Source organism: Acomys russatus, chromosome 8 (assembly GCF_903995435.1).
Source record: "Acomys russatus chromosome 8, mAcoRus1.1, whole genome shotgun sequence".
NCBI classification, from domain to species: domain Eukaryota; kingdom Metazoa; phylum Chordata; class Mammalia; order Rodentia; family Muridae; genus Acomys; species Acomys russatus.
The window spans coordinates 4,196,156-4,207,151 of NC_067144.1; the positions used below are offsets into that span (position 1 = coordinate 4,196,156).

At 41.7% G+C, this 10,996-nt stretch overlaps 2 protein-coding genes across 2 annotated transcripts in view; one reads left to right on the plus strand and one right to left on the minus strand.

Moving 5' to 3' along the window:
• The window catches only part of LOC127193370 (protein HIRA), a 79,445-nt gene extending 72,431 nt beyond the window's left edge, over window positions 1-7,014 (plus strand). The window contains exon 25 of the mRNA XM_051150696.1: window positions 6,191-7,014. Coding sequence (XP_051006653.1) covers window positions 6,191-6,307 — 117 coding nt within the window. The 3' untranslated portion in view covers window positions 6,308-7,014. The remainder of the gene's footprint in view (window positions 1-6,190) is intronic.
• On the minus strand, window positions 3,967-4,423 carry LOC127193366 (peptidyl-prolyl cis-trans isomerase NIMA-interacting 4-like). Its single transcript, XM_051150694.1, has one exon. The coding sequence runs from the start codon at window positions 4,420-4,422 to the stop codon at window positions 4,012-4,014; it is 411 nt and encodes a 136-aa protein (XP_051006651.1). The 5' UTR covers window position 4,423; the 3' UTR covers window positions 3,967-4,011.
• Window positions 7,015-10,996: the final 3,982 nt, after the last annotated feature.

Genomic DNA, 10,996 nt, shown 5'->3' on the forward strand with positions numbered 1-10,996 from the left:
GCATCTTGACCTATGGACTTAGAGATATGGTAAGCCTCTAGGAATGCCACAGGATGTTTTGAGGTGCCCTGTATGATCTCAGTTATCTTGATAGGTTTGTGGGCTTCCTTGCTGCTGCTTGGAGCCCAGCTAGGAAAGTCCAGCTGTGAGTGCTTCCTTGCCTTGGTTGCTGTTGGCATCCCAGTGGGGTTGGGTAGTCAGAAACACACTGTCAGTGTGATAAGTGTTATCAGCCTGAGATCCCCTGGCTGGACCCACAACTGCTTTCTTAGTTTCTAGCCTTATGTGGCTAGTAACTGTTGCAAATCACCCCAGGTGGGCTGGGATGAGAGAGATGAGTGCCTGTGGTTTCTCAGAGAAAGAGGGGAAAGACAGATTTACAGGTCATTATCAGAGAGGGAAACATAAACAGGGGAGGGGCTTTTTGCTCAGCTCCTTTGGCTTAAAAGGAGTCTAGGAGGATGGTGAGAGCTGTCAGGGTCTGGGTTGTGTCAGGAGTCCAGAGAATTGGAGCCACTGTGAGTCAGTGGGGGGACATAAACTTGGGGGAAGCCTCTGTACAGGAAGGAGATTTAGAGTTTGGTTTGTTCTTGTTTTACACAATGCATTATTTGGTTGATTGTTTATCTAAGGTCTCTTGAGTTTTCATTGTGAGTACTTAGAGATATAAATTTCACTCTTAGGACTGTCGCCATTGTATTCCATACATTTTGTAAGTTGTATGTTAATCTTCATTAATTTCTAGGATTTAAAAAAGTTCTATCTTGAGTTGGCATCCTGTCTAATCTTCTTCAGTCTGTACCTTTTGTAATGTTTCCTTCTATTAGTTTGTAGTCTTACTCAGTTTTGATCAGAGTGTAGGAATTCTTTGAGTTTTCCTATATTTGTTGAGACTTGCTTTGTATTCTAATGTGTGACCTGCTGTAGAAAATGTTCTGTGGGCTGCTGAGAAGGATTAGTATCCTTTAATGTAGGAGACGGCCCTGGTCCTGTAGACGACTTTGAGGTGCATTTAATTCCAGTGTTTGTCCTTGGTTTTGTTTTTTTTTCCCTCCTTTCCTCCTTCCTTTCTTTCCTCCTCTCTCTTTCTTTCTTTCTTTCTTTCTTTCTTTCTTTCTTTCTTTCTTTCTTTCTTTCTTTCTTTCTTTCTTTCTTTCTTGTTGACCTGTCTAATGATGGGAGTAGGGAATTGAAGTCACTGGCTGTCACTGCTTTGGAACTACTTCGTGGCTTTGTACCCAGTAGTATGTTAGGAAACTAAGTGAACCTGTGTTGTATGACTTTATTTAGAGCTGTAATTTTCTCTTGGTGAATTGCTCCTTTGATCAGTATGAAATGACCCCTCCCCCTTAAAAAAGTCTACTAGATGAAATTTAAAGTCAGTTTTGTGGGATATTAGAGTAATGTGCATGCTTGCTTTTGTTGTTTTGTTTTGTTTTGTTTTGTTTTTGGTAACATTTGCTTGGAAAACCTTTTTTCTATTTTATTTACTCTAAGGTGGTGTCTCTCTTTGATGGTGAACTTGTTTCTTAGAGGCAGCAAAAGGAAGGATCTTTTTTCTTCTTCTTCTTCTTCTTCTTCTTCTTCTTCTTCTTCTTCTTCTTCTTCTTCTTCTTCTTCTTCTTCTCTCTCTCTCTCTCTCTCTCTCTCTCTCTCTCTCTCTCTTTCTCTCTCCCCCCTGCCTCCCCGTGTGTGCCTCCTTCCCTCCCTTTCACTTGCCTTTCCTTCCCCCTCTCTCTTTTTTTTCCTGAGATAGTGTTTCTCTGTATAGACGAGGCTAGCCTTAAATTCAGAGATTGCCTGCCTCTGCCTCCTGAGTGCTGGCATTAAAGGTGGGTGCCACCATCCCTGGCAGGATCTGGTTTTTTAATCAGTCTATTAGTCTGTATCTTTTTATTGGGAAATTCTAACCATTGACATTCAGAATTATTACTGCAAGATATGTGTTGGTGCTTATTGTTTGGTTGTTTTTATGGACATGTCTGTATGTGCATACGGGTGTGCATGGTCTTCTTGATGTGGTTTCCTTTTAAAACTTCCTCTTTAAAAAAAAAACTTCTAGTTTTGCTTATTTTTTTCCACTATATCCTTTTGTGTATGTTTATTTTCCTCTTTAGTTCAAAGTATTACTTTCAGGATCCTCTGTAAGGCTGACTTGGTGGTTACAAATCCCTTCAGCCTGCTTTTTACAAACTGATTTATTTTAATATGTGTGCACATGCATGCTTGCTCTTGCGCATGTGCATGCATATAGGACATGTTCATGAATGCATCCTAAGTGCATGTCATACAGGTGTAGAGCTGGGTGTCATATCTTTTGGAGCTGGAGTTACAGATGGTTGTAGGCACCCAGTGTAGGTACTGAACTTGGGTCCTCTGAAAGATCAGAAACATCAGCCATCTCTCTAGCCCCCTTTAGCCTGCTTTTGTCATAGAGGGTTGTAGAATCATTTGGAACTGTTTTGCCAGGTACAGTAGGTTTGTGTTGTGTTCTTCCTTCTGTCTCTGAGGGTTTCCATTGAGGATAAGTCCCTCTCTTTTGGAGCTTGAGCTACTCTTTATTTGTTCCTCCATAAATTTAGCATTTTACCTGTGTTGTGATTCTGTTTACCTGGTGTTCTGTGAGTTTATTTTCTGAATGGTATTCTCTTTCCTTAAGTTCGGGAAAATTTCTTCTCTGATTCATTGCAAATATCACCTTTTCTTTGGCAAGAAGCTCTTCTCTTTCTTGTATGCCCATGATTCATAAATTTTGATTTTTCTTAGTGTCTCAAAGATCTTGTCATTATCCTTAAACACGCCTTAAAAACAATTTGTATCTTTTTGTTTTTGAGATAGGGTCTTACTGGCTGTCCTGGAACTCACTATGTAGAGCAGGCTGTCCTCAACTCATAGAGATCCTTCTGCTGCCTCCTGGGATTAAAGGCGTGTGCCACCATGCTAGGCTGTTGCTGCTGCTGCTGCTGCTATTTTTTCTCCTCCTCCTTCTCTTCCTACTTTCTTCAGAAATGGCTTCTCTTGTGTAGTTCTGGGCCCAGAACATGCAGTCTTCCTAACTCTACCTTTCAAATGCTGACATTACATGTCACTGTTTCCAACTATATCTGTTATTTTTATTTAGCTTGTCTGCCAGGACTTTTGTTTTCTACATGGAATAAGGAATCAAATCACCTTAAAATAAGCATTTTCCATTTTCTAGTTCCATGGCTTTCTCACCTATCTTACTGTTTTTGCTAAACACTTAGTATAATTTTGAAATCTTTTAATATAATACATTATACATTTTTTATCATCTAACTTCTTTTATTTTTCTGAATTAAATCCAATTTGGTTATAATTTCATATAAAAGATGCTCATATTTATAAGAGATTTGTGCATGCGGTTTCATGGTGACATCCATCGGTTTAGAATCTATTTATTTCTACACTGCTTTTATTAAGTTTAAGGCTAGCCTGGGTTATTTGCAAAATAGAGTTGGGGTTCTTCAATAAGGTTGGAAAATACTGATCATTGGGTATTCCTTAGAGGACATTTTACAAACCTGGTAATTTCTTCGGTAAACAGAGTGTAGTAGGCTGTTGCCCTGGCGCTTTGTTAGTTTTCATAACAACTTTTGTTGTTATGAAACTTCCTCTGTCCATGGTTATGTGTTATTGTCCTTTGCAGACTGCTGGCTATGGAGCCTGGAGTCTCGTACATTCAAGGCAAATGCTTTTCCATTGAGCTTTCTTCCTGATCCTAAGAATACTATATAACACATTCAAATTTTAAATAGAATTTTAGATGTATTTAAAGAAATCTAGATTATAGGGTTGAGGCTATAGCTCTGGTGTCATGGTAAATTCCAGTGCATGGGTGACAGCAGCAAGAGGACAATATGTTTAAGGTCATCCTTGGGAACATAGGGGGTTTAAGGCTAGCTTCATTGAATCAGACCCTGTTTCAAAAATAAAATTTAGTGAAATTGGTCTGAAATTCTCTTTTTTTTTTATTCAGTCTTTCATGTAATTTTATTTTCTTCCTTCAACCATAATAATCTGATATCCAAATTTTGTCTTAACTGGTGGGTCTGTGTACACAGGCTTATCCATTCCACTTACAGGCAAGGCAAATGCTGCTTCTTGAAATGGTCCCACCATGGACCCTCTGGTCATCCAACCCAAGTCACCCCCTTGCCTGGCTTTATCTTCATTGTATTGTGAGGCCACTTCACTGAATCTCATTCTAGACTTTAACTTTTCCATGGCTTCCATGATTTTGCCATGTTTTTTACATAGAAGGTGTCTGACCTTTACAGCATTGCCACCACCTTTAGGGCCTTGAGATTTCTTGTCAGCACTATCACTCCCAGAGACTGCACCTCCTTTCTCCCCTTTTCCAGAACCACTTTTCCCTTTGGCGGCATCTCTTAAGCTTGCCATTGAATTCACAACTGTTGAAATTCTCTTTCTTTGTTGAGTCTTTGTGTGGTTTAGATATCAAGGTGACTATGGCTTCATAGATTGAGTTTTGCAATGTTCCTTCTGTTTCTATTTTGTGGAATAGTTTGAGGACTATTGGTATTAGCTCTTCTTTGAATGTCTGGTAGAATTCTGTGCTAAAACCATCTGGCCCTGGGCTCCCCCTGCCCCCCCTCTTTTTTTTTTGGTTGGGAGGCTTTTAATGACTGCTTCTATTTTGTTGGGGGTTATAGGACTGTTTAAACTGTTTACCTGACCTTGATTTAGCTTGCATAAGTGAAATATACAAAGAAAATTGTCCATTTCTTTTAGATTTTCCAATTTTGTGGAATATAGGCTTTTGAAGCAAGACCTACTGATTCTTTGGATTTTCTCAGTATCTGTTGTTATGTCCCCCTTTTCATTTCTGATTTTGTTAATTTGGGTACTCTCCTTCTGCCTTTTAGTTAGTTTGGCTAAGAGTTTGTCTCATGTTGATTTTTCTCAAAGAACTAGCTCTTATTTTCTTTGCTTCTGTGGATTGTTCTCTTTGTTTCTAATTTATTGATTTCAGTCCTGAGTTTGATTTTCTGTCGTCTCCTCTTCTTTGGTGTTTTTGCTTCTTTTTGTTCTAGAGCTTTCAATCTCTTCAGCTTCTTTCTTTCTTTTTTTTTTTTTTCCTTCTCTCCAATTTCTTTATGAAGGTGTTAGTGCTATGAACTTTCCTCTCAGCACTGCTTTCATTGTGTCCCCATAAGTTTGGGTAAGTTGTGTCTTCATTTTCTTTGAATTCTAGGAAGTCTTTAATTTCCTTCTTTCTTTTGTACGTGACCCAGTGCGTATTGAGTAGGGAGTTATTCAGTTTCCATAAATTTGTAGACTTTCAGTTGTTTCTGTTGTTGTTGAGTTCCAGTCTTAGTCCATGATAGCCTGATGAGATGCAAGGGGTTATTTCAGTCTTCTTGTATCTGTTGAGTTTTGCTTTGTGACCAAGTATATGGTCACTTCTTGAGAAGGTTCCTTGGGGTGCTGAGAAGAATATGTTGTGGGATTTTGTTTATAAATATGTGCTGGGGATTGAACCTAGGACCCCACAAACTCTGTGGTATGTCCTTCACCCAGCACCAGTCATTACTCATGCAGCTTTTCCTCCCCCTACCCCATCAGTTCCTGTGTCTTAGTTGCCTTCCTGATCTGACCTGGCCTCTGGCAGCTCCCATTCTCTGCCTCGGTTCTGGGCCCCCTCTGCTCTTGGCATGTGCCTTCTGACTGTCTGGTTTCTGTTGGATACTGTTGTTTAGATTTACTCTATGGCCTGTGTGGCAGAGAGCCTACCTACTCATAGCTGCTGCCAGCAGGAGCAAGGGAAGAGGCACAGAAAGAATACCAGAAACCATTAATGCCCCTGGGTACCTTAATAACCCAGGATCACCCTGCAGTGCCCGCAACAAGAGAACATTGGTCTGAGGGGCAGTCTAGCTATGCCACCTGCCCCACCCTTATAAGGTTAAATCTTTAAGAACCCTACCCAGGAAGTGCAAGGTTAGTGGTGACTCCATCGGCAAATTAGGTCAGGTCAGGACAGAGCCTGCTCTTTCCTTGTTCCCTGTACCACGGTGCCCCTTCTAGCCCCCTTTCCTTCATGTACACTCATCTGGTCCTGCCTTTAGCTCTCTTTACCTCATCAGTTGCAAAGTCTCTTCCTAGCCAGGAAAAGCACATCCCTCAGCTGTTACTCTTGTGTCCACAGGGTCTTCGGAAGAGGGAGCTGCTGAAGGAACTGCTGCCAGTCATCGGGCAGAATCTTCGATTCCAGCGTCTCTTTACTGAGTGCCAGGAACAGCTGGACATCCTGAGAGACAAGTAGCTTGCCCTGGCTTGCTTGTTCCAGATGTGGCCAGGGCAAGGCCGTACTCTTGCACTGGCAGGTGCCTGGGGCTAGCCCCCACCTGTCAGGGTGGTAGTGGGAAGAGACCTTGGCAGAGGTGTGTTGTCCTGCACCAGCAGCAGCCCGGTTCCCTGGGTGGACATGCCCTGTATCCCAGGCCTGGGGTGACTCCGCAAGGCGGCAGCTTGTCCCTCCATACAGGCCCAGCTGTGGCCCTGGGGCTGGGACTGGAGCTCTGCCTTGCTGCCCTGGGGCCAGCAGGAATCTCTTGAGCCTGTCTCTAGCTCGGCCCCAAGGTAGACACTGGCTCCTGCCACTGCAGGTGCCGTGCTGCTTCAGCTATGACAAATGAGCCATTTGTGAGAGCAAGAGCCTGGGAGCACTAGGGATTATGCAGTCAGCAGATGGGCCCCAAGCCTGTGTAAAAGCAAAGCTGTTCTGACACATGGACTATTTTTGTACTAGAATTTGTTAACTTGGAATATGGAGTTTGTTTTGGTTGATCAGGATATCCCTATAAGTTACTTGGGCGTTGGTCACTTGTAGGAAATTTAAACTCTAATTATGACAGCTACACTGAAAAATAATTGTACTGAAATTAACTTGTCTATCTTCATTTGGTTTAATTTTTAAATGTTTGTAAAAAGAGACACTTTGTGTGCGGGGGGAGGGGTGGGACAAAGGGCAGGGCAATTTCTTTTCTAAGTGTAAAATAAATGAACATGCATTGGATACCAAACCATCTGCCTTCCTTGCCTTTTCCTTCTAATGTCCAGTCCTCCCTCACCCCGAGTCTTTTTCCTGCTGTGGCAGAGGCAACAGTGGAGCCTAAAGGATCTTTTGGTGTCATCTTCTTCCTGCCCTCGTCTCCCTGTAGAAGTTCATCTTTGGTGTGTGGGATCACTTATCCCTGGGACCAGCAAACAGGCTGCCAGCATGTTACCCCAAGTGAGGCATAAATGACTCTTGGTGCCTCAGCTATTGTGGTCACTCTCGGCTTCAGCTTAAGGACACAGCCTTAGAATCCTGAAGAGTCATCAGAAGCTTGCTGTGGTGACAAATGCCTCTAATGTTAGTATTTGGGGGGCTGAAGCAAGAGGATTGATCACATGTTCAGGGCCAGCCTAGGTGATGCCAAAACATTTTGTCTTAAAAAAGGGGGCAGGGCGGGAAGGAACCACTTATGAGGAAGCTGCAGTTTTCTCAGAAAGCAAGCAAGAGGCCAATCAACAAGCACTGGCAAAGCATGAGAGCACACACAGCGTTCTCTGTTATACTTGGACCTGTTATGGATACCATGTTAGATCCAGGAGCCCTGGACTTGGAATCCTGAAAAACTGGCCTGACTGGCTCCCTACCTTGATTTCTTCCCACTTGTTTTCTTATGTCACATACCTAGATAAGACCCTGGAACACATGCCTACTAGACAGAGACCACATGAGGAGCCAGGCTGTAAGTGGTGACTTCAATTCAAGAAAGGACATCTTTAACAAGTGATGCTGCTCAGACTGGATGGCTGCACGTAGAAGAGTGCAAATGGGTCTCAACATAAGAATGTACACCCGAAATCTGATAGAAGAGAAAGCAGGGAATAGTCTTGAACTCATTGGCACAGGACAAGTCTTTCTGAATAGAACACTGATAGCACAGGTACTGAGAAGAACAATTAATAAATGAGACCTCATGAAACTGAAAAGCAGAAGCTTTTCCCCATAATTCTGACAAAGATTTTTTACCAATTACACATTCGATAGAGGTTAATATCTAAAATATATAAAGAATTAAACTGGACATCAAGAAAACAAATGATCCAATTAAAAATGAGATCAGAAATAAAGGGTTCTCAAAAGATGAAACACAAATGGCTGAAAAACACTTAAATATTCAACATCCTTAGGCATTAGGGAAAGAAAAATCAAAAGTACGTTGAGATTTCATCTTAACATTTATCAGAATGGTCAGGATCAATAGAACAAGTGACAGTTGATGCTGGTGAACCTGTGGAGTAAGGGGAACGAACACTCATCTATTGATGGTAGAAGTGCAAACTTGTACAGCCACTATGAAAGTCAGTGTGGCAGTTCCTCAGGAGGCGGGATAGATCTACCTCAAGACTCAGCTACCCTTGGACATATACTCAAAAAGACACTTCACTCTACTGTAGAGAGACACTTGCTCAGCCATGTTCATTGCTACTATATGCATAATAGGAGAAACTGGAATCAGCCTAGATGTCCGTCAACAGATGAATGGATAAAGAAAATATGGTATATTTACATAATCAAATATTGTTTAGCTGTTTAAAAAAAGAAATCATGAAATTTACAGGTAAATAGATGGACCTGGTAACCCAGACTCTGATAAGACATATGACATATATTGTTTTATATGAGGATGTTAGCTTTTAAGCCTTCAGTAGCCATACTACAATCTGTATAACCATAGACCTTGGGTTTAGAGTAAGGGACTAGGGGGAGGGAAAAATTTCTTGAGGAAGGGGAAGTAGAATATATAGTCATACAAGATAGGGGACTGGAACAGGAGGATTAAGTGGAGACAGATTGGTAAGGAAGGTTATAGGAGGGAGTACTGGGAGGGATAGCTAACATGAAAGAACAGGGGCTTTGTAGAACCCGGGCAGTGGTGGCACATGCCTTTAATCTCAGCACTTGGGAGGCAGAGGCAGGTGGATCCCTGTAAGTTCAAGGCCAGCCTGGTCTACAAAGTGAGTCCAGGACAGTCATGGCTACACAGATAAAACCTGTCTCGAAAAACCAACCAACCAACCAACCAATGAACCAACCAAAAGAAACCAAATAGAAGCATCTTAGATGACTCAGGTTAAGGCCACTGACTGCTCCTCTAGGGGTCCTGAGTTCAATTCCCAGCAACCACGTGGTGGCTCACAACCATCTATGCCCTCTTCTGGCCTGCAGGTGTACATGCAGCAAGAGCACTGTATAAATAATTAATAATAATATCTTTAAAAAGATATATACATATATATCTAAATGGGCTCACCAAATAATGGGAGAGACAACGCTGCAACTAGACATTTTTTGCCACCAAGTGAAACCTCTAGTGCCAGGAACAGATTACACATAATTGAGTTGTTGGCCAATGGAGCCCCCATTGAAACTCTCACACAACTCAGGTTAATATCAAGACTATTGATTACTCTCCACAAACTCATAGTAAGGCCCTGTTGCTGAAGACAATACCGATATATCTCACTGAACACGGGGAAGTTGAACTGGTAACTAGCTAGAGCCTTTAGCCCTACCCACTAGTGTTCATGGTACTGGAAGGTACTCTGCATGCTACTAAAGGAGAAAGGTAAACACCAACTCTGTTATTCTGTTACATCTACCATGATGGCCTGCCTACATGACATACTGGTGCAGTAGTGATATAAACATTGTGGGAGTAACCAACCACTATCTGGTTGGATTTGAGGCCCATTCCATGAGATGAAACCCATCCCTGACACTGCTTGGGTGCCAAGAATCTGAGACAAGACAGGTCATGGACCTAGGGGAAAAACAAATGCTATTGTTCTTCTAAGAAATATAGCAATAAAATGGCTCCTAATGACATTTTGGTGTACTTTTAGATCTGTGTCTCACTCAACCATCAGAAAAGCTTCCTCCTGTAAGAGATGAGACCAAATATAGAGATCTTCCCAGGACAATGTGTAGAGATTGAGAGACCTTGAAATACTCTGTCCTAAATGGGATATCCCCACCATATCCTCCCCTTGGGGCTCATGAAACAGTGCAGAAGAGAAGGCAGAAAAATTATAAGAGCCATTGAAGATGGAGGACCCAAGGAAAAAGCGCCTTCCATCCACAACAGGACTGACACACATAGGAACTCAGAGACTGGCAAGCATGCTTAGAGCCTTCACAGGTCAAACCAGATAAGGTCCCAGCACGAATGTGGGGAAGTGAACAAGATCTCCCATTCCTAACCATTAAGCTATCTCCAATTGAGTGTTCCAAGGTGTATCATTCTTTGCAGAATGTCTGGCTGTGTCTCTCTATGTCTGTTACCATCTGCTACAAGAGGAGGCTGCTCTAATGATGGCTGAGCAAGGCACTTAATCTATGAGTTTAGTAAAATGTCATTAAGGCTATCTAGTCTCAGGTTATTGGTCACCCAATCAGTGTTGGATATGGGTTCCATCTTGTGGCATGGGTCCTAAGTAAAATCAGATATTGGATGGTTACTCCCACAAACTTTGTGCTACCATTGCACTAGCATATATTATTGGCAGGACATCACTGTTGATCCAAAGGTTTGTGGCTAGATTGGTGTTTATGTTTCTCTTTTGGTAGCTTGCAAAGTACCTTCCTGTACCAAAAACACTAGGACTTTTTTTTATGAAGGCTCTATGTAGGAACCAGCTCAGCTCCTCCATGTTTAATGAGTTTGTATAGGTGTTGTCTTCATCAATGGGGATTATTTTATATATGTGTAATAATATAAATGCACATGTAAAAAAATTTAAAAAAAGAGAAAACTTTAGACACTAGGATAGGACTCATTAAGATAGGGTAGATAGTAGAATACTTTCTCCGAGATTGTCAAATACATATAGACTAGACCTTGACACTTTTACCTAATAATTCTCATAATTATTCTTACTGTATATAGTTTATTTTTTC